At 48.3% G+C, this 27327-nt stretch overlaps 1 protein-coding gene across 1 annotated transcript; it reads left to right on the top strand.

Annotated features, from left to right (window-relative positions):
• Nucleotides 1-27327, top strand: TWIST2 (twist family bHLH transcription factor 2). Its single transcript, XM_066322349.1, has 2 exons — nucleotides 1-905; nucleotides 26533-27327. The coding sequence occupies exon 1, from the start codon at nucleotides 394-396 to the stop codon at nucleotides 874-876; it is 483 nt and encodes a 160-aa protein (XP_066178446.1). The 5' UTR covers nucleotides 1-393; the 3' UTR covers nucleotides 877-905; nucleotides 26533-27327.

The raw sequence follows: 27327 nt of genomic DNA, 5'->3' as shown, positions 1-27327 counted from the left end.
AGGGGAAAAGCCTTCCTCCCACCGACCTGGCCGGCCAATCAGGAGGGAGCCCCGCACCTCCCTCACTTCTGACAACTATTTAGCAACTGAGCTCAGCTAAAGTTTCCAAAAAGTTAGAATAACTTCCTCTCTCCAAGACCTCAATTTTTTTTACACAACCTCGGTCCTTGAAATAAGAGCCCTTCAAGCAACCTGGAAAACGTTTGGTCAGCAAAAAAAAAAAAAAAAAAAAAAAAAAAAAAAAGGGAAAAAAAAAAAAAAAAGAAAAAAAGAGTCCTCGTGTTTTTCCAAAGGATCTGTCTCAGGAATTTAAAGCACATTTAAGACATACACACACTCACATAACATAAGGAGGGGGGGAAAGGCTCTTCCCCTCCCCTTCTTGCAGAAAGCATGGAAGAAAGCTCCAGTTCTCCTGTTTCCCCTGTGGATAGCTTGGGGACCAGTGAAGAGGAGCTGGAAAGGCAGCCAAAGAGATTTGGCAGGAAGAGAAGATACAGTAAGAAGTCCAGCGAAGATGGCAGCCCCAACCCAGGGAAGAGGGGGAAAAAGTCCAGTCCCAGCTCCCAATCTTACGAAGAACTACAGAGCCAGAGGATCCTGGCCAATGTCAGAGAGAGGCAGAGGACTCAGTCGCTCAACGAAGCTTTTGCCGCCCTGAGGAAAATCATCCCCACGCTGCCCTCTGACAAACTGAGTAAAATCCAGACGCTCAAGCTGGCGGCACGGTACATAGATTTCCTCTACCAGGTGCTACAGAGCGACGAGATGGACAGTAAGATGACGAGCTGCAGTTACGTGGCTCATGAGAGGCTCAGTTATGCCTTCTCCGTGTGGAGGATGGAGGGAGCATGGTCCATGTCGGCCTCCCACTAGCCACCGCCCAGGCCGGACCAGCCCAAGGGGTAGGTACCTGTTTCTCTTCTTCTGGAGCATGCTCTGGGTCTGTTTCCTTGCCTTTGCCCTTGGTGGAATGCTGGGGATGCTGATGGGTTTGGGGTCACCAACCTGGAGGGCAGCAGAGGCATGTCCAGTTCCTCCCGCTCTCCCCCCACACCAGCAGAAACTCAGATAAATGGAGCTTTCAGGAAGGCAAAAACGAGATTTGCCCCAAATTTTCAGTGGGGACGGGGGGTGGGGGGTGCGAAATATTAATCAGCACGCTTTTGCTGTGTGGGAACGTGGAGTAAGAGGGGGCTGGTGTTGAGAGCTGGATGATGAGGGACAGAGGGGAAACCGTCACCGTGTGAGATTTGCCAGAAAGCGCTGCTTCAGAGAAGGACTCAAAGAGGAAAAGGTGATGGCCACAACAGGCTGACAAGGGGATCCAAAACAGCCGCTGTCCCATTCCCTGGGTGTCTGCACCCCAAAAACCCCGGTGCTGTGCCCTGTGGTGGCCACATTCCCTCCCGGCTAGGGGACCAGGGGGTCGGCAGGACCCACGCGGGGCTGGTCGACGGGTTTGCCCCAGGTTGTGTTTCTCTTAAAAGAAACGAGCAGCAGATGTCGGCTGCAGTCTCGGGCAGTGCCCCTTCCCCCCTCACACAGCAAAAAGCAAACAGATACAGGAGAAACTCTGCTAAATTGTCGGGTTTGTCCAGTTTCCCTTCCCCAAAGTGACAGTAAAGCACAGCTGGTGTTAGGCGCAGTTTCTTATTTACTCTCCTCACCAAACCCTTCCTTGTCGCTTTCCATTAGCAGAAAACTACTTCCTCTTCAGCTGCCTTTGTAATATTCAGGGAGGGAGGAATAAACACTCAGAAAGGAGGAGGGAAAAAAAGCCTTTTAATAACACCCTCATCTCCAGCTAATTAAGCAGAGCAGCTCTGCGTTGTGTCAGCCAGAGTTTGGGTCTCTCCAGGCGCTGTCTGGGGCTCCATACATAAAACAGAGCCCACGAACCCATTTCACCAAGCAAACACTCCAAAGGGACATTTTCCCTTGCCACCCTCGTGATGTAAAAATGAAACAATTTCATCGTGTGTAGATTTGAAGAGGAAAGTTTATCCCAGCCCATTGGCTCGGCTTGTCCAAAGAGGCAAATCCATCTTTGTTCAGTCAGCAATGCACAGCCTGTTTGAATAAATAAAATATGGAAACAGGCAAAAACTTGATGTAACTGCAGCGCCTCAGTTCAAAAAGCTAAAAAATATGAAACCAGGACTAACTAGTGGTGTGAAACAGACTTAAAATAATTTTAGATGTAAATGTTTCACTTGCATCCTGAAATGGTTTGGAATTTGCACTTTGGTGCTGGATTAAGCTTTTCTAGTGATTCCCCAAAATATGAAAAAAGTCTCAAAATTGGTTATTTTACCCATTGGACAAGCTGCTAGTTGTTTAGCTTTATTTAAATAGGTAACGCTGTTGTTGTGGTGCTCACAGCCATTGCCGGCATTCTTATATTTTGTACATCGTTCCTCAATTTCAACTGCAATAATCCAGAACTGAGTGGGTTTTTCAAAAGCTAAACCCTTCATTTATAAAACAGAGAGCCTTTTCCCATGCTAATCTGGCAAAAAAACTGCAGCAAACAGATTTTTAAAAAAAACCAACTCCACACAAAAACCCAGGCTTCTTGTCAAAAACAGATGTAAAATGTCCCAAACACATATTTCTTCAGCAGTTCAGATTGGCTGAATAGGAAAGTGCTGGGCTGGAACAATGCATTGATTCTGTTGTTTCCCAAATGATGTGTTGCCATTAGCCCAGGATGGTTGGAAATCTGTTATCTAAGACACAACCACTCCTAGCACACGGGGCAAAACCTGCCTTTTTTAAACCTCATTTTACACACCACATCGGTTAAATTATTATTAGCATTGCTCTGATGAGGCAGACTTTGTAGGTAGGTGCTCAGATCGTCCCTATCCCCCAAAAATGTGAGGATATAATGGAAAAATCATGATACAGAAGCAAACCCTGGCATTTTGGTTTGATTCAGAATAAATTGGAATTCGGCACCTTCGCCCAACCTCCAATCCCATGCTCTGAGATGGGTCTTGCAGAGGAAGATCCCAAACTTTCCCCTTTTCCCTGTGCCTGTGCTGTGCAGGAACACGCGTGCGGTTGTGCTGTTGAAAAGGTTGTTGACAAATGGCCTGGTGCGGTGCGGTGTCAAATTCTATCGTTTACGGCGATAGAAATTAGGGCTGCCAGAACGTAAAAATAAAACTACAACGAGGTCCTCAAGAAACCCCTGAAAGCAGGGAAGTTTAGTTGGGTGGTGGAACTTTTTATGGGTAAGAGGGGAGCAGTGTGTGCTGCTTCAGTAGACAAAAAATCCGTAGGAATTTGCTGTGTGGGTTTGGGATCAGTGCCTGCCTTTCCTAGGGAGTAGGAACTGCAAATGTGGGGTGAGAGCTGCTCAGGCTGGGCTGCCACCCTCCCTTTTCCCAGGGTTTTGGGGAAAGAGAAGCAAGGAAAGGTTTTCTCCTTGGAAGGACACTCAATCCCCTCTGTCTGCAAGCAAAACAGAAATCAGAGGAGCTGTTTGATTAGAAAATAGGAGCCTTGGGAACTGGGAAAATGCCACCTGGCCCTTGCGAATGCCAGCAGGTCGCTGCTGCCCGCTCCTCTGGCCACGAGACCTTTTCCTGTTCTGCTCCACGGAATTCCAGACAACTGACTCTGGGACTTGGAGAGAAACAGGCACAGGTTTTGCACCTCTAGGACTGCAGTGGGATGTTTCAGCCGAGCCTTCCTCCCCCCGAAATCTCCCCATCCTCACCGCCAGCACCTGCGCCCTTCCCCTTGCAGCCACCTTTTCCCTTTTGCTTTTGAAATGTTCCACAGGCTCTAAACTGAAAAGAACAAATCAGGAAAAAATAAAAGACAGTATGTTTGCTGATATTCCTTTTAGTAGGGAAAAAACCCTATCCAGCCAGGGTGGCAGGACCAGCAGCAAAGTGTAAAGGAAAACACAGCCCCGGGCTCCGCACCAGTATGACCAGTCTGCTGCTCCTTCTCATTCACTGGGGATGAGCCTCTCCTGGGCTGGCATCGGGAACCCCTTTTCCCACCTTTTTCATGTTGGAGAAGCCACGTTTAAGGCATGTGTTTGATCCACAGCCCTCATCCCATCGCCCCTTCAGACTCGCAGGGCTTGTTTCCAGTATAAAACACCAGCATCCTATTTCATTTTCTTCTTAAAGAAGCAAACAGATGTTATCTCTGCTGGCCCTGGGAAAAAAACCTAATTCTATAGTGTCTGAGAGCAGCACAGTTAACTGGGGGTGTAGTGACACTGGAACGAAGCCCTGTTTTGTCCCAAAAGCCCCATTCTTTTATACGCATCCTTCAAAAAATGTAAATAAGTTTCCTTGACAGGAAGGATTGCAAAGTTTGGTATTTACATTAATAGCCTTGTAGTGGAGGGGAGGGGTGGGGGTTTCGTGTCAGAGCATTTAAAAAGCCCAGCAAAATGCATTTTCGATCCTCTGTTTACGTTCGTGTCTTTCCTTGGGAAAGGATAAATCTGTTGCCCAGCAGACACCAAACACGCTGCAGTCAGCCAGAAAACGCTCAGGCTGAGGGATCTTTGAAAAAGAGGGTGCAAGGGAAATGCTCCGGAGAAGGAGACATGCAAAGAGACAAATCTGCCAGGGGCTAGACACAAATAAATGAATTTCCCATCAGAAAAAAGGCTGGAGACTCGCATGGCAGAGGGAAAAATGCTGGATCGCTCCGAAGGAGCGCTTAGGAAAGTGGTAAAATTATGTTATTACTAAATCTTCTGGAGGCAGAGCTGCGGTGAAAGTCCTATCGGGAGAGATGTGCGTTGAAGGGTCATTAGGGGAACAATCGAGGCAGACATTTCAGCTAAGTAGACCTAATTTGTCTCCAAATTAGTCATCCTCACACTGCCCGGCTCTGCAGAGCAGCTCCAATTTTAAAAGCATCCTCATTAAAACAAAGGGAGAGATTGAAGCGCTTCTCCTGAGCAACCTCCCCTCACATTCCTTCCTCCAGTGCTTTTTGGGGGCATATTTCCTGCGGTTGTAGGTAGCAGTGATAAACGAGCCCTGGAGATCACAGCGGCCTCTTACAGAGCTGGGACAGATCCTGTAACCATCGCTGAGAACTCTTTTGGGGACATTTCATGTCACTCTTTCCCCCGGCAATATAATTATTTTTATAGCCGTAGCCCTGAGAATCATTTCCATGTGCTTCAGCACAGCTTTGAAATCTCCGAGCCCAAAACCTCCAGGATTTATGTCTTGAGGAGAGCTGCAGGAAGGGTTTGTCGAGGCCACGAACATGGAAAGGGATGGCACCAGAACCCCGAAACACAGAGTGAGCTGGAAAAGCCGTCAGGGAATTACAGCTGCCTGGGGAAAAGCAGATGCTTTGGGGAGCTTTCTCACCCCCTCTTCCCAGGTTTTGCAGAAAACTGGGAAGGGGGGTTAAAAAAAAGCAGATTGCTCCTTGCTAGCTGTTGATCCCACCAGACACCTCAGTGGGTTGCTCGGAAAGTCACCACAGCTCCTGATTCCCTTCTTGAGGCAAATTCAGAAGTGAGGAAAACTAAGAAACCATCCAGCCGGATATTAGCAGACTTGTACTAATTAATTATCAATTCAGAAGAATTAAAAGAGTAGAAATATTTACCAGGGATTTAAAAAAAAAAAAAAAAAAAAAAAAAAAAAAAAAAAAAAAAACAAACAAACAAAAAAAAAAAAAAAAAAAAAAAAAAAAAAACAAAAAAAAAAAAAAACAAAACAAAAAAAAAAAAACCAACACTTGGCACCCTGGCATTAATTAGATTTGTAGTTGTGGAAGATGACCACTCAGCAACAACAACTAATCACACACAAAGAGCACATCAACTCAGCCAGCCCATAAATCAAGGCGAGGCAGCCCTTGCCCTCAGACCCATCCCTTTAACCACTTCCAGGCCCAGCCAGTCGCCCCCAGCCCCAATGTCCTTGAGCTTCTCCTGCCAGTGGTGCAGCAAAGACGTGGGAATCAGGGCTCTGGGAGCTCTTGGGCATGTTCTTCTTTTCCTGTCTTAGAGCGGGGATTTGGGGGGCTAAAACAAGATTCCTCTTTGAATTTTATTTGTGGTCTGCCACCCAGAGCCCGAGGTTTTCAGTGTTTACCAGTAAGGAGGGTTTTTCCTCAGGAATGGTGAGGGAGGGAGGAAATAAAATCAATTGTTCTCCATCACATCAAGGGAAGAAGCACCAGGAATTTGGAGACAGGTTCCTTCCAGAAGGATATAAACAGGACAGGGAGTTTTGGTTACCTCTCCCATAAAAACGTTAAATAAGTGACAGCAGCTCCTAAGCCCTCAGATAACAGAGGGCTCAAAGTGGGCATTAGATCCCTGAGTTCTCCGGATTTTTCCCTGACTTCTCTGTGCGGCTCTCCCCGTGGCCTGAGCCTTTTGAGTGGAAAAGGTGCTGTTCTAATACTCCAAAACGAGCACAGGAAAGGCAGCAGGGGTTCCAGAGGGTGTCTTGCAGTGCCCAGGGGCTGGGATCCACCCGGATCCAACCTCTCTTTTTTATAATTATGTGATTTGGGATTTGTTTTCATTTTGTTTTGTTTTGCTTTGGGTTTTTTTTTACACCTGCGGTTCGGCAAGGCACAGGCTTGAGGCAGATCCGCTCTCCCCCAGATCACAAAAGTGGTCAGAGATCAAACCAGAAAATAATCCTTATGCCCTGCACTCTACAGTGAACGACAGGCCTTCCTCTTCCTCCCGTCTCCTCTCCACCTTTCAACCACAGCTCGGAAAACAGAAAAAGGAGGAGGTGGGGGCAAGAGAAGAGACAGATGTCTACGGGTTCAGCTTGATATATATTTACTGGAAGAGGTCCAGTAAGCCTGGCCTAGCTTTAATTGAATTCCTAATAAGATCGTTTTGCCTTGTAGCTGCCATCCCCCAAGAAGCATTTCCTTAGGAGATATTAGACCTGCAAAACACATGCTTTAAAATGCATTAATTGGGGTTTGGGTGAGTTTAGCCTCCAAAAATCCTGGTGCAGTCATTTATTTGATTATGCCCTCAGTTTCAGCTGTTCAGGCCTCCTTTAAAAGTCGTATGTTTGTGCTTAAATGTAAATAAGTCAAATTGCTCTGCTGAAATGGGGGAATCACAGCTGAGCTTCCTATTAAAAATAATTAGTTAATCCAGCTTAGAAAATTCAGTAGGGTGGAATGGAGACAGGAAGAACCTTTCACAGAAAAACCGGTATTTTGGGTGGATGGGGGAATTCCCCAAGGCATCCACACCCACTGTCCCCAAAACCAAGCTCCTCTACAAAATTAACCTGCCAGAGACACAGAAATGCACATTTCAAGCTGACCCTTATGGCAAATTTTATGCACGCTGCAGTGAAATTTCTCCGTGTGATGTGGCTCCTTAGGCAGAATTCCTGTCTGGGAGGGGAAGCTCAGAAATGTGAGGAATAAAACAAACGAAATTGTGGACTCGGGAGGAAGATAAACAGGGAGATGCTTCCCAGCAAACAACTTGACTTTGGCAACTGAAGATAAACCACCTTGTTAAAGAAAAGAAAGGAGTTTATAGTTTAATCAATCCGCACAAAACCCACCTGGGCCCAGCAGAAACCCCTGTACCATCACCCACGGGTGCTGTCAGCACTACGATTGCCCTGCAGCACAAAAAAAATCCCACCCTGAATATGGCCAGGACAGAGATGCAACGAAATTTATTAATGACCCAGTAATCAAAGGGGTTTGGATGGGGAAAATTGGGTTTGTCCAGCTGATGACCTGCCTCCCTGTCCCTCTCATGTGTATCCCACCAGGATGCCCATCGCCACCTCCACGGCACAACCCCCCAAAATTCATCTCACAGGAACTTTTATGCCAATTCTTGTGAGTTTGAGTCTTTCTTCCCCCAAACACACAGGTGAGCTTGCTCATCAGTGGTCTCCAGAGCACGGGATGTGTGGCAAGAATTGAGCCTCTACACAGAAGCAAAGCATTTTCGCCCATGGCAGTGCCTCTGGGAATACCAGGGAATTACTCCCAAGGAAATTTCCCAGTGAGAAACCAGGGCATAAAACCACATGATAAAAACAGGCTGGACGAGATAACACCAGTTTTTTAGAAAAGCGCTCTGCACACAGAGTATTAACTTGTATTTTTCACATTGGACAAGATGGCGATCCTACATGTTTTAATTTATTTTGCTTAATTATTTTGCATGATCAGCCCAGGAAATTTCTGATAGCACCAAGCCCTTTCTTCTGCAGTAATTGTGAGTGCGACACTCCAGGCACAGCCCCGCTATCTCCAAAGCTCCCTTCCAACGCCGTGGGGCTTTGTGCACGGAAAAACCCGACATTTTACAAGGGCTTTTTCATCCCTGACCACAAAAGGGGATGTATAAGAGATCCCTGGGACTGCCAGCATTAAATAATCTATTTTATACCAGATAGGGCTGAAATATTTGCTGTTGGAAGGGAGCTGGAGTGCTACGAGCGGCCGCTTTTTCGCCTCCATCGTGATGTGATGAGTTTGCACTTTGGTTTTGGGACTGAGAAGAGGTTCAGGCTTTTGAACTGTTTAAATCAGCTTGCAGCTCATGAACAGGGGAGAGCAGAGATCCCTTTCCACTGATTCCCTTGGAGACTTCAAAATCAAATAACCTAATGATCAATATTTCTCATTATAACACGCTCAAAGGAATAACTCACCAGCGCTTTCCCCGCTCACGTCGGGGAAATTGGTGGGTGGAAAGCACCTCAAAAAGACCCTGTCACACCAAAAATAAAATTCCAGGTACCTCCAGGGCAATGCCATGTGCCCAGAGGGCTGAGGATACATAATTGGGAGCCCAAAACACACTGATGTTCAACAGGGCCAAGTTTATCTGGAAATTTTCCTCCTAAGTGCTGCTATTTTGTAAGCCAGGCAATACTTTCACTCTCAACAAGTGGGAAAAGGTAAATATTTTAAAGTTGCCGAGGGAAGCAGACACAGCTTTGAAAATTGTAGCTAATCCTTAGCTGTACATATTCGTGGAATTGTAAGATTTTTCAGGTTAATAATGTCAGGATCAATTCATGGAATCATATGATTTTTCAGGATAGTCATGTCAGAATCAGAGAGAAAAATGCCTGGCCTTAAGTACAACAGTCTGCAAATCTATTCCTCCTTTTTCATACTGGTTTATTGTTCTCATATATGCATCACTGGCTCATTTTCTGCAGCAATTTTCAAGGTTTTCATGCTCACTGAAGTGCCTGAGGTACACGTACAAGTCCCAGGGACAATTCTTAGATCTGCCCACTCATCCTTGCTCCTCCAGAAAATAAACTCCTGCTTAGAGCACGTTCAGGGCTATTTACTGATGCCATCATTTCACCAGCAGTGAAATGTATTTTTGTCCCCCAGTGCTGTTTCTCCTTAATCTTTCTCTGAAATGCTGCTGCACAGCCTCTCACACAGCTACAGCCACATTGGTGTTGTTTAAAGATTCAAAAAAGCTCTTTCTGGAGAGGCTCCCCCCGCTTGAAGTACTCATCCACTGCGCTGCTTAGGCTGCCTTGCAGCCCCTCTGTAGCTCAGGCACATCCTTAAAACTGCACACAGGGCTAAAATATTCCAAAACCAGGAGGGTTTGTGTCGTTTCTGAAAGAGGCAGAGGAGGAGATGAAGGTTTCCTGGATCTGTTGCAGGGAGCCCAGGCCAGGAATAAATGCCTAAAGCTTTTCAGGGGGTCTGGCTGCTGGGACAATCTGGGACTTGGATGTTTGGAGCTGCTCCACTGAGGTGCAAACAGGGGTAATGAGGCACTTCCAGCCCTGCAGCCACGGCACAACCAGGGAAGAACTCAGGAGAGTTGTTGGCCCAGTGGTGAGCTCGCTTTTACCCCCACTTCCAGCTGGGCTCATGTGAGCTAGGAATGCCCGAGGCAGGAATGCCAAACCACCCCCAATCACAGCTCCAGCCCTGGGCAGGCTCTGCTGGGACCCCGACCCTTAACCCTGATCCCCCTCCAGCCCCTCAGAGCAGGACAGGAGCCCTGGAATTTGGACTCTCCCTCTCCCTGGCTGCCAACATCCCAGCACCACGGAGGGACGGAGGGACTTTACTCCAGCAGGTCCGGGAGGCATTGGATGGGGCTGGGAGGCAGATGAAGCCGCTCCATTTCCATTCTCTTAGGAAACTTAAGAATTTTTATAAAAAAAGCAAGCAAGGATTTGGCAGCAGGCGGATGGTGGGGATGCCTGCCAAGGCCTGGACAGCTGTACCTTCTTCACTAGCAAGTTGTGTGATCAGCGAGGGCCGTGCTGAAAGCCAAGAGGAGTTACCAGAGCTGCCACATCGCATTTGGCTGATCCTCCCTCTGGGAGACACCTTAAAGAAACAAACCCACCCTAACAGCTCCGCCGGCGTCAGCGCAGCACAACCAGGGGTCACCTCACAGGCTTGGGGTGTTGTTCTGGTGCTCCTCCCCGCTTTTCCCTAATTCCGGATCCAAGACAAGGGGACAGGAGGAGGTGGAGACTTATCCAAGGCTGTTTTTCCATTTTTGCTGGCGTACCAAAGCCCTGCCTGCCCCTCCCATGCACGGCTGGACCTTCCCGACGGCTTGAAATAACCCAGGAAATTGTGCAAAAGCCATGGCGAGTCCCGTCCTGCCCGGCTGGAGGGACACCCAGCCTGGCAGCCAGCACCCAGGGGTGGTCTTGCACTCCAAATTCTAAAGCTTTGGTCTGCTGAGGTCTTCAAACTAGCGGGAAGGTCACAGCAGAAGGAGAGAGCGCGGTGTGATAGGCTTGGAGGAGGTGTGCGGAGCACTGATTTTGCCTGCAGACCCCAGGGTGCTGCTGGGGGAGCCTGCCCTCCCAGCAGAGAGGGTGACAAAAGCCTCTCAGATGTCTTCTTAAACAGAAAATTATCCCCCCCTTTCCTTCATGAGAAAAGCAAGAGATCTATCTCGAGGTGTTACCCCATCCCCGATATCTCCAAGCGCTTCCCAGGCTTGAAGATTTCATTTTAAGCTCATCACTGAAACAACTTCCTCGCCTCCAAAGCCTCCCTTCACACAGCCTGCCACGTGTGTTCCCATTTCCCTCACAAAGCTCATTTTCCTTGCAAACATCTCCAAAAGGTCCTTCCAAAAGCAGCCGTGCTCACTCCAAAGCCGCACTGAGGGACCCGTTCCCCGCACATCCCGGCGGTGCACAAATATTTCTGGCCACATTTCTTTATCTCTCCCCACCCTGGCAGCCCCAGCAGCAGCAGCAGCAGCAGATTCCCAGGCTGGGAGATGGGAAAGGTGGAAAACCGCAGGAGCTGCTGACTCAGCACCTACTGGCACTAGAGGGCAGGGTAAACTGCGTTAAATAAAAAAATCAGGTGAGGCTGGGGTTGCATCCAAGGGGAGCACCTCCTGTGTGTTCTAACAGGGAGCACATGGAATATCTGGAAGCAGCCAGGAACTGTCTCAGTACCCAAGAAAAGGAGGAACCAAATTTTGCACTGGGCACAGCCCACATCAGTGATCTTCAGGGGAGCAGACTCTCAGATTATTTAATTTAGGGTGATAGTGTGGCACCAGAGGTGCTTCCACCTTGCAGTCACAGCTGCCTTTCTGATAGAAAAAGTCTTTTTTTAAAAAAAAAAAATCACATTTCTCTGCTGTATTTTCCTGAGTATGTGATTAACCCTGCCCTGTCCTCCTCTTAATAGGAGGTTTTAAATTAACTCCAAACACAAAAAGCACAGGTCTACTCCGTTCCTTTATCAACAGCCACTTCAATAAACAACCCAAATTTTAAAAGATGAGTCCAAGAGGGTTGGGGAGCACAGTCCTTTCATGAGGGGAAAAACTGCACAGAGCTGGCAAGGCAATTTTTGGCCTAAAGACAAGGAAAGAAAAACCTCCCAGGCCTCCCAGGTCAGCCCAAATCCTGCAGGACAAGCATCCTCCACAGCTGCTGTTACCCACAGAAAGCATCTGCCCTCCCCTGAGGGGCTGGGCTTCTTAAAAATCTAAAGATTGGGGGCACGAGGAGCAGCTGGACCCCAGAGAGATGTTCACCTCAGCACAGGCTGAGACCCAGCTGAGACCCCCAAAAACCACCCAGGAGAGCTGGCAGGACCATCCTGAAGATCCTGGAGCAGGGAGAGGGCCAAACCCCAAAATCCAAGAGATGCCACGGGTTCCTTAGCAGAGAGTAGCTAAATGCTGCTGGGCAGGGGAAATGCAGGGCTTTGGTCATGATTTGGGCATTGAAAAGTCCTGGGCTTGCTTTGCTGCAAAGGAAGAAGGGGGTTCTGTAACTCTGCACTGAAAAAGGGGGTTTAAAGCACAGCGAGGTGCAGAGGTGATGGGCGAGGAAGGAGCCCCCAGCTTGCTCCCAGCTGCTCTTTTCACTCCCAGCCCGTTTCCCACCAGTTTTGGCAGGCAGCAAAAGTGCCATGGGGTGCTGGGGCTCTTTTCTGGGTGCCCCTTTTGTGGGGCTAACCGAGAGGGGTGACACCCATTCTGTGAGCATGGGCCATTGGATGGGATGGCAGCAGTGAGTGTTGCTCTCCTTGCAGCCACAGCCCATCCTGGGCTCATCTCACCAGACATGCTTACTTTATTTTCACTTTCCTGGGATTTTCACCTAAAACCCTCATTCGTTCACTTTCGTTCATTCGTTCACTTTTATCTTGACATTTTTTCATTAATTTGATCAAACAGTTAACTATCTCTCCCTACAAAACCCTAAACTATTCATAATTCATTCATCACACCTTACTCTCCCTCCGTTTTCCTATTGCTTTAAATTAAACAAAGCAATTTTTAACCTCAACCCCAAAAAACCCGAACAAAAACACAAACCACAATAACAAAACCTAAACCCAGTGTCCTTGTAGCTTATAAAAAGCATTAAAAAAAATCTGCAATTTTGGCTGTTGGATGATGCCTCAGTTTCCCCTCAAATAAGGAAGTGTTAACACTTGAAGTGCCCACTTTGTTCCCAGCAGACAGGATCTTGCTGCAGAGAGGAGGAATTCATGTGCCACCAGGCTGGATTCACGTCGAGCCCTTATAGATTCCTTTCACAGCTTCTCATTTCAGAGATCTGAACTGCAGATGTTGCTGCACCTCAGATTTGGAGAGGGACAAAAACGGAAGGAAAAAGGTTAAGCGGCTCTGTGAGTCACTCCAATACAGAACCTACTGTTGATTTAGAAACCTACCTCAGCTGTAAATACAGAATAACCTTCTCCGAAGTGTTTAACCTCTTCTATTCTGGCCAGGAAAACTAATAAGTGAGAAAAAAAAGCATCCCTCCCAAGTCACAGAAGCAACAAAGCTGGAAAACCCTGCCGTGGGGTCAGAACTGAGAATAAAGTGACCAAAACCAAGTGACCTAAGGAAGGAGGAGAAAAATAAAAACGAAGTATTAGTGGGGCAGATAATGAAGAGAGCAGGCTGTGCTGCTCTCTGGGATCTGCTCCAGGCAGCAAAGGAGGGGAATAACTTCCTGAAGAAGCAGAGAGGAGCTGTGCCATGAATAAAATAAAATACAGCTCAAACCAATAGCTGCGGGACTCTGGTTCCACAGGCACCCACCTGGTGCACCCAGACTCTCCTTGGAGTGGCACAGGCTCTTCACATCCATTATGATCCCAAATCATTTATGCACAGGCTGCTTTTTGGGGGGATTTTGGGAAGCAAAGGACACCTCAGCCGAGCTGGGGAAGGGCTAGGAGAAGAATTGCTAACAGGAGAATTAGCTTTGCTACGGGTCTTGCCATGCATCAGTGCCAGGGCAGTTCTGGAGAGGGCAGGCTGTACATGGAAATGTCCTGATTCCAGCTTTGGAAAGCCCTGTGAGTTTTGGAAGGCAGCTGAACCATCCCAAACCCCTGCCCCCCAGTCCAAATGTCTCGTTGAATCATCTTTTGTCTTCAGTGCAGAGGGTGTAGCAGCGGAAGGAAAGCTTTCCCTGGGATTTGAGGCACTGAGTGGGAGTTGAGAGAAAGGCCAGCATCTGCTGATCTCAGGGTACCACCAGGAGAATTCTGCACCAGGATCCTGAGGAGGTCACTTGGGCTGGAGCCATCCCAAGGCCTCCAGTTAGAGCAGAATCCTGCAAAGTGACCAAGGGGGGCTGGAGAGCCCCAAAACCCTCACTGATTAGGGGAGAGCTGATGAGCGAGCAATTCCAGCAAAAAATCAGGCTCACATTAAATATTTAGGCGTGATTTCAATCGGGAGAGCTGTGGTTCACAAACCACCAGAGGTTTTTGTAGGGATGGGGATGCTTTAAATAAAAATAAAAGTCACCGTTCTGGTCAGCACACAGATGTAAAACTCAGGGCAGGAAAATCTGCCTAAGTAGTGCTGATGGATAATTCAGGCCCAAATACCTCTTGGAGTAATTTTCCTCAAGTTCCTCCCCCTTCTTAGGCAATTTCCAGCCTTAATCAGACATGAACTGAGACAGGATTCCAGAAGATGTATTTTAAGCTCTTTTTCGCTAGTTTAGAACTCAAACATTATGTGCTCAAGCTTTTCTACTCAAAAGCCAAAGGCTGGGAATTTACTCTATTAAAAATATACATTAACTGATTAATTAAGTTAATAATCTGTTGGGGTTGATGATGAGCAGACTGAAGCCGAAGAAATTTAGGGCCCCTCCAGAGCTGGCAGTTTTTTGAAAGACGCCAAGTTTTCTTGACCTTTTTGAGAATTCCAGCCTAAACTCACATCCAGCAACTTTTAGGATTTAGTTACTTTTTGAGTCTCTTGGAAAAACTAAAATCCCTAACACACAGGAGCAGCATCAGTACGGATGAAGCAGCACTGTCAAGTTTGGAATACACAGCTCAAGTCCTAGTGATGGCACAAGTTGGTTCAGAGCTGTCCCCACGTGTCCTGGGCTGTCTCCATGTCTGGTCCCCTGACCAGGCCTCAGCTCCTTTTCCTGGGAAGAAAAATCCCACAGGCATTCTGTCGCTCATCAACAAGATGACTTGGCTGGATCTGATCAGGGGGCCAGGCAGTGAGTCCCCCAAAATTAAGCCCTTCAGCCCTTCATGCCCAGCCCATGCACACAGGAGGAGGACCTTGGTATCCATGGAAAAGGGGAGCAGATCCCCACAGAGCAGACACGAATCACCAGTTCCTGCAGTCAGGGCTCAGCTTGTGTAACCAGGCACTGGAAGGAATAAATTCAAAGATCTTTAAGGTCCCTTCCAACCCAAACCAATCCATGATTAATGGAGCAGAGGTGGAAATCATTTGGACGGTGAAACACTGGAGAAGTCCAAGAGCCTCGGCCCCTGGACTTAAGACCATCCCAAACGCAGAGGTGGAAGCTAAGTGAGGAGATGGGAGCAGAATGAGGATATCTCCGCAAGGAAAAGCAATGCCAGCAGCTCTCCTTAAGTCTCTGGAGCTGGCACAGTCCTGCCAGCCTCCTTATTCTAGCTCTACCTAGTTTTGGAGAGCATGCAAACACTTGGAAGGGGAAGGAAGAAAGCATTTAATAAGTCTGAAATAATTTTTACAAATTTATTAGCTATTATTTCAGCTGTGTGACCTCCTGAAGGGACTTTCTAGAGGGCCAGATTATGCAGTCAACTGAAAATACAAATAAGTATGGAGAGGGCAGAGATCACTTTGTTCAGCCAAACTGTGTGGGATGTCAGGTTAAGTTTCCTGTCGGGTGCATCCGTGCGCTTCCAGGAGGGGAGAGCGGCCCAGCATTTGCATTTCTTCTGCCAGCTTCAGGGAAGACTGTCTCATTTATTGGTGTTGATTTCAATCCCTGCTGCTGTTGGGGAGCCTTTAGTCTGAATGTCTGTGTGTACATTCACACTGAGATTTGCCGTGATCGGGGTGACACGCGCAGTGCAGGTACAGATACAGATCTTCCCCATTCCTGGAAGTGTCCAAGGCCAGGTTGGATGGGGCTTGGAGCAGCCTGGGATAGCAGAGTGTCCCTGCCCATGGCATTTAAGGTCCCTTCCAGCCCAAATCATTCTGTGATTTCATGGTACGATTATGCCCATCTGTGCCTGTGTAAGAACAGCAACTAGAAATTTCAAAAGAAAGCCAACGCATTTTTAATGGCTAAAAAGCACACAGAGGAGTGAAAAGTTCTTAAATTAAGTCACCCCAGACATTCTCCACACCCAGATGTTTAACTGAATCTGAGATCACAGATGATTCTGTGTGCTGTGTGCATGAACGCGTTTCTCAAGGCAAAGACAGTTCCAAGCTTCCCTATTCTCTCCCTACATTCAGTCTGATTCCCTAACAAGCCTCTAAACCCTCATTTCAATCACCAGATGCAGCACCCGACCTTCCTCCCTTCACAAATATCACATGCTGGTTTAACCTGGAGAACACCAAACTTAAATGCCTTGTGCTGCAAATAAAAACCGTGTGTAAAACTCAGCTGTACAGAGCAGAAAAGCTGTTCAGCATCAACCACAGGTTCCCTTCACCCCTGGAAACATCCAAGGCCAGCTTGGATGGCGCTTGGAACAGCCTGGTCTAGGTGAAGGTGCCGGATCAGACCAGCTTTAGAGGTCCCTCCCATCCCAAACCATTTTGAGGTTCCCTGAGCTGCAAATCCGAGCAGAGAAGCCCATGGAGCAAGCCCCTGACTCCCAGGAGCTCAGCTCTGCCCATTGTGGGACCCAGGGAGGAGCGGCACTGCCAAAATCCAAGCAGGGAGCCTTTGTTAGGAGCAGATGCTGCGGAGAGCTCCTCCAGCTCGCCCCCAGAGCGGGGATTGCATCAGTGCCACAGGTTATTATCCCAGCGGGAACCTCGCAGGGGTCACTCACCGAGGTTCAAACAAGTCCAGCTTTTGCAGCTGGCAAACCTAAACAAGGCCAGCCAGCTGCTGTGAGCTGAGTCAGCCACACTCACCCGCCTGAAAGCGTCCACTTAACCCGTTCGTTTAATCACCCAAACCCCAAAACCCTGACAACTGCAGACAGGAAAACACACATCTGCCCTTTTGCAGCATGACAGGCTGGAAAAGACCGTGGAAACCGATTTTCCAGGGCTTTTTTTCCCTAGGCTGCTGAGTGCACGCCGCTCACAAATCATATTCCTGGGAGTCGCTGGCTGGGCTGCTCTGAGTCAGCAGAGCATGTGCTAAACCTCAGCCTGGCCAGGGGTGAGCAGCACGGATTTAAATATTAAAACTTGTGATTACATCCTCCGCTGAGGGCAGGCAAGCCAACCTGTTTGCTCCTCTGGCAGAGAGATTCCATCTCTGCGCGCTTCTTCTCCCGAATGTTGGAACTTGCTGGAGGGAGGCTGTTGGTTCCCCTTCGAAAAAGGGCAGCAGGGGAAGTGATAACTTTGTTTTGCCTCTCGTGAAGCCATAAAATCCAGAAGTGCGATGAAAAGGTGACACGGGAGCTCTGAAGGGGACGATTTATTGATAGGAGAAGAACATGGAGCAGCGGCACAGACAGCAAGCAGAATAAAACCAGACTTTAAAAATCATTAGTCAGTCATTGGATGGGGAATTAAACCCCTCAGGGTGTTCATCTATGGCAGTGGAGGCTTTTGGAGCACAGCAGAGGGTCGAGAAGCTCCTGGCACTATCCAGGCTGGAAATTGAAGAGGTTGTGAGTAAGATCTGGCTCCCTATCCCATTCCCCGTGGTTTGCCTGCCCAGCATGACCCGCAGAGCAGTTTCAGGGAAGCCCATAAAACAGTTGGCCAGCCCCATGCTGAGTTTGAGGCAGTGATGCTGCTCCTGGGTGTCTTGGAAAAATGATTCATGGATGCTCAGAGCCCGGATGGGGACCAGGAGTAGGCACTGACCACGCTGCTGGAGGAGGATGGCAGCATCCAAACAAAGACCAAATATCCCCACCCTGAGCAGCCCCCCGGGGGCACTCACAGACACTCTGCTGTTGCCTGCAGCAAGTCCAACCCCTGGCCCTGCACAAGAGATCCCAAGGAGCTGGGCACCCCCAGGAAGCCCTTGGGAAGAGGCTGGCAAGGAGAGGAGGGGAAGAGCAAAGAGAGGCGTTTATAAAACGAAGCAAAGAGAGCTGATTATAAACACCAGGGGCTCAGCACCTTAGACGGCTGGGGCTGAAATCCAGAGTGCTTGGTTTAAGAAGCCTAGTTCAAGAGTTTTAAACCTGGTTTAAATGGGATATTCTGTGATTCTAAGCACGGGCAAAGTCACTGCATGGAAGGCAGCAGCTGTAAAGTTTAGGAGAACAGCTGTACTGTGTGGTACCTGCATTAAAAGCTGGAAGAAACGTGGGGCCGTGGAGTGATGTGGGAGCAGGGTGGATTTTGTGCCATTCTGATGCAACTGCCAGGCCGAAGGAGATAAGCCAGAGCAACCCAGGCCTATCACACCTATTTGGATTCCAGGTCACTGTCACCATTCCCAGGGTGCCAAAACTGCCGATCCCAATGACTCACCCCAGCCCCACAAAATCCAGAGTGGCTCACTTCATGCCAAGGACTCCTTCCTCCCCCGGCAGGATTGTTTGTCATGTAAAAATATAGCTCCCTCTTCACGAGGGCAACACCCTCTAACCCCAGGTATTTTTAAGAGTTGAGCGATTCTTGCCATAAAAAAAAAGATCAGAGGGCCTTTATTGACTGCAGCAGGGTTAGACTGGTTTATTCCAAGTGAGAATTTGGCCCCTTGACTTCAAGGAAGCTGTGCTGATTAATCCCAGATGGAGACCTGGCCGGGTACAATCCCTTCCCAAAGTCCTGGGATGAATCACCTCCACTGCTCAGAGCCGGGGCGGTTATCGAGGAAGAAGGAACAACACCTGCCATGTGGGAAACAATGAGGATGGGGCCAGAGAATTGTGACTGAGGAATTCAGGGACCTTTGGGGTGTGCCTTATAGTGGAGGGAAGATGCCAGAGTGGCATCCTTTCTCCTGCAGACATCTGGGAATGTCACCTGGGAGAGATGGGAGTCCAAAACCTGGGCATCGAGCACAATGGGCAAGGAGACAGGAAATCTTCCTGGCTTCTTGTGTGGGCTTTTTGTCATGCTCTGTGAGGATCCAGGAGTGCAAAAGCAGGTTTAAGTCCATCCATGCTTCAGGGAAGCTGCCCCAGCATATCTGGCAGTTTTGATAAGCAAACACTGCTTCATTCCTGCTCCAAATGCCAAGAAAAAGGATCTTTTTTCAGCAATCATCTCCAAGGCTAACTCAGGACAGGCAAGATTTGGCTCCCCAGAGCTGTAGGCACAAGTGCCATACTTTTTGCAGGAATAACTAAAATCCTTTACACACGTGCCCACGGAGAGAGGGCAAAACTGTGGATAAACACCAGAATACACCAGTTCCAGGGTGGGTGTTGATGGGTTTTTGAGTCTGAAATGCAGAGGTGGTGGTATGTCCCCCACCAGGTCATTCAAGCAGGAGCATTAAAAACTCACAGCCAGGAGATGCTAGTGTCTCTCCCCAAATTTCCCCTGAGGGCCAGTGCCCAAAATTTGCATTCTGCAGGCCAGGGGGACTCTGAGGGCTCGGCTTTGCGTGTGGAGGAGACTCCTGGGAAGAGGGAAATGCCTGGGCTCACAGTTCCCTCACTCCAGCCTGGCCTTCCAAGGCGTGTTTGTGAGGGCCAGCATCTGGAGCCGAGGATTGATGGGCAGCAGCACACGTACAGCTGCGCACATCTGGCCTGCAGGTGTCTGGGCTGCTATTTGTCAGGGACATGAAAAAGCACCCCGAGTTCGTGGGGCAGTTGTACCTGTCCCATGGATTGTTCCCAGAAGCCTGCAGAATTCTGTGGATTTTATGTCTCTGCTTTTTAGTGGGTGGCCCCGCTTTTTTGTTTTATTTTGCTTTGTTTTTCTGTTACTATTTTATTTGAAAGCAGGAGTTTAAACTCTAGATGCTTTTAAAACAGGGGGGTTTTTTGTTGTTATTAATTCCACTGGCATTAATCCACAGAGCTGAGTCAGTCATAATGGATGGTTGTCATCCTTCCCCTGATTTATTCCCAGGAGCAGAGGTTACTACAGAGCTTTTGTGCTGCACTGATGAAAAAAAAAAAAAAAAACCTGAGGCTGCTCCTCCTTGTTCTCAGCCACAGGTACAGCCAGATTTGCTCCCAAAATATTTAATCTAGGTAAGGGCAGGTAAAGTGGGGAAACGAGTAGGAAGAGTCTCCTCTGTGGGATAGGAAAATCCCGGAGCAAGCATCCCACGGGCATGCTGCTGCTGCTGAGGTTTGGAAACTGCAGCTGCACACAGGAAAACTGTGAGAGCAGAGGAGCTGCTGGCTGAGCAGGCCAGACCAACAGAGTTCCCTTGGAAAAAGAAAAAAGCCACAGATGTATATGTTTATTTTTAGAGAAGGTGTCTTTCCTAGAATTTGTATTATTTTGGCAGGAGCACCGAGTGGGAGGAGGAAAGGTTTCCCTTTGGCCAATAGTGTACGCTCTCCTAAAACAGGGTGGAGGCAGAAGCGTGTTCTCACAGCCCAGTTCATATCTCACTTGTGTTTATCCCTGCAGAGGCAGACAGGGACGAGAGACCATGTCCCAGTGACTGCCAGCTTTGTCCTAGATTAGATTAAATTAAATTAGATTTTCCCTCGGGCTGCGAGTTGTGTCTGCGCAGGGTGGGATCTGTCGTCGTGAGTGTCTCAGCAGAAGTGGATGGGCCACCTGTGACAACTCCACCCCTCTTCCATGATTTCCACCCATTCCCTCTGCTTTGGCCCCATTTTGGGTGTGCATTTCAGGCAGCGCCTGCCAAGAATTGCCAGTGCTGTGGCAGCTGGGTCTGGATCCAAGAAGGCCATAGGATGTCAGACTCAGAAGGGAGAGGAAGATGGGATGTGGCTGCTCTTTCTCTTGGTGTGAGCCTCAGAGCCACTTTCTAGGGACACAGCTGGGTCTGTGCAAGCTCTCCTCCGTAGCCCTGGGCATTTCCCTGGAGCTGCTCTAGGAGAACACCTCATTCCCTGCCTTTCCCCTGCTTTGTTCCACACCTTTCTCCTGTGCCTTGTGTGGGGAAGTGGATTTGAGCCAAAGAAAGCGACGATGAGCTCTGCTAACCAGGAAGGCTGGTGAGAGCCACCTCCTGCCCCTCTTTGCCCCCATCTCTGCCTTGGCAGATGCCTCTGGCATCCCTCAGGGCTTGTTCCTCCGAGCCACCCACGAGCAGCTGGGCAGCCATGCAGCTCTGAGGCTTCTCCCAAACTGCTCCCAAACACTGGGGCAGCAGTGCTGCTTTTCCCTGCTCCCACTGCTCCTTAGTGGCTTCCTCCCCTCGGCAATTCCAAGCTGCTATTCCAGCCATGTGCTGCCAAGGTTTTAACAAGGGGCTCCCACAAACCTGCCTCCTCCTCCTCCTCCAGCTGCCACCAGCCCTGCTCGGCCTGTGGGGGAGTGCAGGGCTGGGGGAAACGTGCCTTTGCTGTTTAAAGCTTTTTTTACTTTTCGTGTTGGTTTAAAGCTGTTTTTATATTTGTTTGAATTTTCTGGTGAGGGAGGGACACAGCACCTTGGGGCAAACATTCCTGACTGGCTGAATTTCGCTGCAGGGAGGCAGAACCTAACAGAGCGACTCTGAGCATCCCAGCAGCAAAATGCCTCACTTTCCAGCATTCCCTTCTCTTCCCTGCGGTGGGCACAGCCCCACAAGACTGATTTTATTTGGGCTACCACGTGAAATGCTGAAGAACTGGCTCTTTCTAGGTGTTATGGGCCTCAATGGACATTTTCCACTGGAAATTGTTGAGTCCACAGGTAGAGGCCATCAAATTCCTTTCCTTGGGGAGCATCCCTCTCTTCTTCTTGAGGGGTTCTGTTCTTTCAAGGCCGGGCTGGATGGGGCTTGGAGCAACCTGGGATAGTGGAAGGTGTCCCTGCCCATGGCAGAGGATGGAACTGGATGAACTTTAAGGTCCCTTCCAACCCAAACCATTCTGGGATACTATGGACACAAATAATCCTTTCTGCAGCTGTGTGAGGAGAAAAAAAATAAATATTTAAAGCAAAATTATGAAGTTGTTTCTGACGATGCGTGAGAGGAGCACTCACAATTGGAGCTTTTTGTCCAGTCCCCAGCCTCATGGCCATGCTCCACCCCCAGAAAAGGCTGGGGTGAATCAAAGAGAGGCTTCTCCCTGGCTGAGAAAGGGTCCGAGGGGGGCCCCACAGCTCAGGAATGAACCTCTGCCAGGGATGTGTTTCGAGACAGTTTCCCAGTTGTGAGATGCACACAATTGTGGCTTTCCCTTCATCTGGGACACTTCAAGAGCGGGTGGTTGATAAGGGTTCGTAGCAGCAGAGGCAGCACAGCCTGAGCCAGGGGATCTGGTTTCAGTCTGCCCCTACCCACAGCATTAGATCTGATTTTGGGCCTCTCTCCACCCCCTCGCACGGACACAATTATCTGAATTCCTTTCTCCACTGCTTCCTCCCCTCTGAAGCCTTGCAGCCTCGTCCTGCTCCCTTTTCCAGGGCTGCCTCCTTTCCTGGTCCATGGAAATGGAGGGATTCCTGCCGGGTTTATCCTTTCTTGGTAACATTCCCCAAAATCAAGGGATTTCTGCTGGGTTTAGCCTTCCATGGTGGGAAACACCCCAGAAAATCAAGGGAATTCTGCTGTTTCAAGATGCATTCTTTTTTTTGTTGCAGCACCCAAATCATGAGAAGGTTTTACGTTTAAACAAGGACAGGCTTAAATTGAAACAGGTTCATATTTAAATTAAACAAGTTTAAATTTAAACAAATTTGAGCGATTTAAATTTAAACGAGGCCAGATTGGACAGGGTTCTGAGCAACCTGGTCTGATGGAAGGTGTCCCTGCCCACAGAATTGGATGAGCTTTAAGGTCCCTTCCAGTCCAAACCACTCTGTGAAGTGGCTACCATCAATTTTGGCTCCAGGCACAGCTGAGAACTCCATGAAATAATTTGGGAGCATCCCTTCAGCAGTGATCTTCCCAGTCATGGGGAGGCTGTCAGCAATTTTGGAGCATGGCTGGCTCCCACTCTCCCCATACCCTGAAACAGCTGGGCCATTTGTTTCCCCAGCAAACAAAAACAATGGCAAGAAAAAGGAATCACCATTGGGCATGAAATTTTTCAGCTCAAGCAGCAAAAATCTTGTGAGGTTTTTGAGTGGATCACACCCCATGGGGTTCTGGGAGGCAAAATCTCCAAACCTGACTGTGGATATTTTGATTGATCCATGTCATGGAGCTTTCTAGAGGAGTTATTCCCAAAACAGCTGGGAATGATGGCCCCTGAGCTCAGGAATGGGATTTTAGTGATTTTCTAAAGCAGGAGCATCACCTTTTGGGCTGTAACTCAGCATTTCTTGAAGCTACTGGTGGGGCCATTCCAGAATAATTTTTACACTAAAAAGAAGAGAGATTCAGTGAGGAAGAAAATTCCTCACTGTGAGTGTGGTGAGGCTCTGGCACAGGGTGCCCAGAGAGGCTGTAGCTGCCCCTGGATGTGTTTAAGGACCAGGCTTGGAGCTGCCTGGGATACTGGAAGGTGTCCCTGCCCATGGCAGGGATGGAACAGGATGAACTTTATGATCCCTCCCAATCCTCACCTTGACATGTTTGCTCTGTCCCATCTTGTTCATGCCTCACCTCCAAGAAGAAGCAACTCCACGTGGGATTTCTCCTTCCCCATTCACCCTAAATTGTACCTGGGATGTAAGGTGAGAAAACAAAAAAGGCTCTGGGACAGAGGCTTTTTTTTTACACTCTCAACTTTAAAAGAAGTTGGAAAAGCTACCTTAAAAAAAAATACCCCCCAAAACCCAAAACAAAACGCACCAAACCCAGAAAACTCAAACTCCAACAGTTTTCCTGCATTTCACATTTCCCTTGTACTCTCAGCCATGTCATGGAAATTATTTCAATCCTTTTGTAACCAAATCCATCCCAACCCTATAGAAGCAAAGGAGCGACCTGTTGCAAAATTTCCTGCAACCAAGGCCGTGCTCTTGCTGCCACCTTCCATCAGACCAGCAGCTCTCTGCTCCCGTGATATCCATGGGGAATGCTCCTGGTGGGGCTGAAAAATGCTTCCAAAGCAGGGAAAAAAGGATCAGCAAGGCCTCATGTAAGGGTATCCGTGGACGGCAGGGACAAAGGAACTCTGCAGACCTGAGATATTCTAGAAACACGTGGTTTTATTGCAAGGGCCGTGGGTAAAGAGGGTCTGATTTCAGCCACCAGCCTCGGCTGAAGGGAAGCCCCAAAGAGAGTTGGGAGAGAGGGGAGACGGGGGGTATGAGGTAAGGGAGGTAAAAAAGCTAAGAGGGGTAAGAGAGGTGAGAAGAGTGCCGGGGTCAGAGCGGTAGGAGAGAGGGAGGGAGAAGAAGCAGAGGGAGAGAGTGGGCAAGAGAAGGAGCAAAGAGGCAAGAGGAAAAGAGGGAAGAGGCAAGAGAAGGAGCAAAGAGGCAAGAGAGGTAATAGAGAGCAGGGAAAAGAGTAGGGAAAAAGAGAGCAGTGAGAGGGGAAGGAGAAAGAGAGCAAGGACCTTCTTCCAACACACTATATCTCCTTTTGTGTTGAATATTCTAAATTACAGTGACCAACAGGCACAAGATAATCAAAAACTTTTAAACTTTGCATGCAACCTGTGAGAACTACTAAATTACCATATCATTCTATATTCTAAACTCTAAAGACTACTCTTCTTATCTACTTTTTCCTTGATGCCTTGGCAGGGTGGAGAGGGGCTGCATTCTTGGGTCCTTTTGTTTTCTGTCATTCGACCTATCTCCAGCTAATCACCGTCTTTCTGCCTGCCGTGCCTACATCTCAAAGCTGGCCTTCATTTCTATTTCACTCACAGATTTTATATCTCCAGTATTTCTTACCAGACAATCATGTCCATAAGCCCTTCCTGTCCCTTCTTTCCCAACAGCCTCAGACAGAGGAAGTTGCACTGTGGCAGAGCATCACAGCTGTGTTCTGTGTCAGTGGAAGAGAAATGCTTGGAAATCCCCCAGAAATCCCAAGAGAAAGCAGTTCCTATCCCTGGGAGTGTGCAAGGCCAGCTTGGATGGCCCACAGAGGTTTCTGGGGCATTTTCCCTCTTGCTCAGCCCTTCCTTCCCCCTGCCATACCCAAAGTGCAGCAAGTAGGGGCCAGGTTGGGAACATGAGGGTCACAAGCTGGATTTGGTTTTCAGAGCCTCATTTCAGAGCACAATGTCACAGAATCCCAGCACGGTTTGGGTTGAAAAGGCACCTCGAAGCCAATCCAGTTCCATGGCACTAGCATGAGATGGAATGTGGCAGAGCCATTCCAGAGCTCCGGGGAGCCTACACTCCACAGGGCAGGCTGTCACCATCACCTCACCATAACAGGGAAGAGAATCAGCCCATTAGCACGGAGATGCTGTGAAATTCCCAGTTCTCCAGCTGGATTGGAAACCAGAAAACATCAGCAAGAAGGAGAGGCCTCCGGGCAGCAGCAGCAGCCAGAGCAGGGGGTCTCAGCCGGGGTTAAATACGTCAGCTCTGCCCTGGGAGCAGCTTTCTGCTGAGCTCTCTGCTCTTGGGTGGGATTTAAAAAAAATCCCTGGAACGAGACCAGCTTTTTATCTGGTTTTACCTCATTTTCATGTCAGCCACATTCAGAGAAGAGCAGGACATGGCCAAACCTCATGTGACCATCCTCAACTCCTTTCTTCTACACACTGGGGGGAAAAAAAAAGTCACAAAATTGCTCCGTGGTATATTCCTCCTCCCTGTATTTTATTTTCCTTTCCTGGAGCCCTCCCTGGATGGGGAAAGGGTCAGCCTGTCATCTGTCAGACGTGGGCATCCCCAAACCACCGGGAGAGGTGGAGCTTTCCTAAGTGGCCCTGGGCAGCCTGACAAGTCCCTGAGCTCATCTGCAGAATGTGGTTGTAATTAGATAATTAATAACTTGGAGAGGGAAAGGAAAGGAAATCAGCTAAATGGAAGCTTTCCTCGGTGGGAGGAAATAATTACATCTGCTTTTTGATATCTGAGCTGAGGTGGCTGAAGGCAGGAGCAGCACCTTGCCTGCAATGCCATCCCTGCCCCAAGCAGGACGAAAATCCTGTGGGGTCATGGAGTTTGTCCCACAAAATTGACCCTTTTCCTGGAAGTGTTCCACACCAGGCTGGAGCAGCCTGGGGCAGTGGAAGGGGGCCCTGCCCGACGGCTGGGAGGAGGAATGAGATGAGCTTTAAGGTCCTTTCCAATGCAAATCATTCTGGGATTCAGTGATGTTTTGAGGGCTACATTGCTTCTGCCTATGGATTTACCATTTTAAACTCCAGTGCAAACCAGGCTGTGACATTATCAGACTCTGAATTTAGGCTGTCTATCCAAAAGTCTCAGGGATTGTGCTTCCACTTGCTCCTGGCACACTGGATCTTGCCCAGTGCCTGGATCAACTCCACGCTGATGGAACCAGGGGCAGGATTAACTCACGGTGATGAGCCACAGCCTGGTTTTGTAGGGAAAAAGCCCTTTCCCACACAACCTATCTCAAAAAACATGTCCTGCATTCGGTGTATTTATTGTTGTTCTCTTTTCTTTTTCCTTTTTTTCCTTCTCTCCAGACTGTCCAGTGTCTGCGACTGAAGTGGAATTGGGATATATCCAAGTTTGTAGCTTCTGAAACCTTAAAAACCTCAAGAAAACTGGTCCAAAAGACCCCTCTTGACCTCCCTCGCTCTGAATTCTTGTGGAGCATTTTAGACTGAGCAGCAAAACAGCACCAAAGAGAAGGGGCTGAGACTTTGCAACATTTCTCCCCAAAATGACTGACCAAAGAGAGAAGGAGAAGCAACGTTCCTGGTTGTTCATTGTTGTCGGGATTTTGTGTGTTTGTCTGTGTGTTTGCTGTTTTATCGCTTTTTTTTTTTTTTCTGGAAACAATCTTAATTCAGGAACACATTTATGAGGCATCTTTGGGTTCGAGTTTTACTTCCCCTTAACTGTATTCTTCTCTTTTTTTTTTTTTTTTTTTCCTTTTTTTTTTTAATTCCAAACCTGATTTCTTGTACAGTCGTGGCAAAACTGGACCAAGGCTCTCAGTAAAAATAGGAAAAGAAGGAAAGAAGCCCACCATACCCCCAGCTCCCTGCATGATTTGTTTCAAGTACAGCCTGGATTACAGACTGCCCTCACACTCTGCCACCTCTCCCTTATTGCTCCATGATTTGTTACCACTCGTTCCCTTCCTCCTTTTTTTTTTTTTTTTTAATTTTTTTTTTTGTTTTCATTTTCTGTTCCAGTGTATATGTTGCTTATTTGTTTTATTTATTGAGATATTTTTAACGAGCTAAGACACTGCAATGTCGCTGTGTATACTGCTTCCCTTGCCAGTAAAAATAAAGATGTCATGCAGCTAC

This window comes from Sylvia atricapilla, chromosome 7 (genome assembly GCF_009819655.1).
Source record: "Sylvia atricapilla isolate bSylAtr1 chromosome 7, bSylAtr1.pri, whole genome shotgun sequence".
Lineage (NCBI taxonomy): Eukaryota > Metazoa > Chordata > Aves > Passeriformes > Sylviidae > Sylvia > Sylvia atricapilla.
Note: the sequence above shows the minus strand (reverse complement) of the source record. Positions and strands in the feature narration are given on the sequence as shown.

Excerpts from the sequence above, each read along its gene's own strand:
- TWIST2 (XM_066322349.1), top strand. The coding sequence starts at position 394 with ATGGAAGAAAGCTCCAGTTCTCCTGTTTCCCCTGTGGATAGCTTGGGG.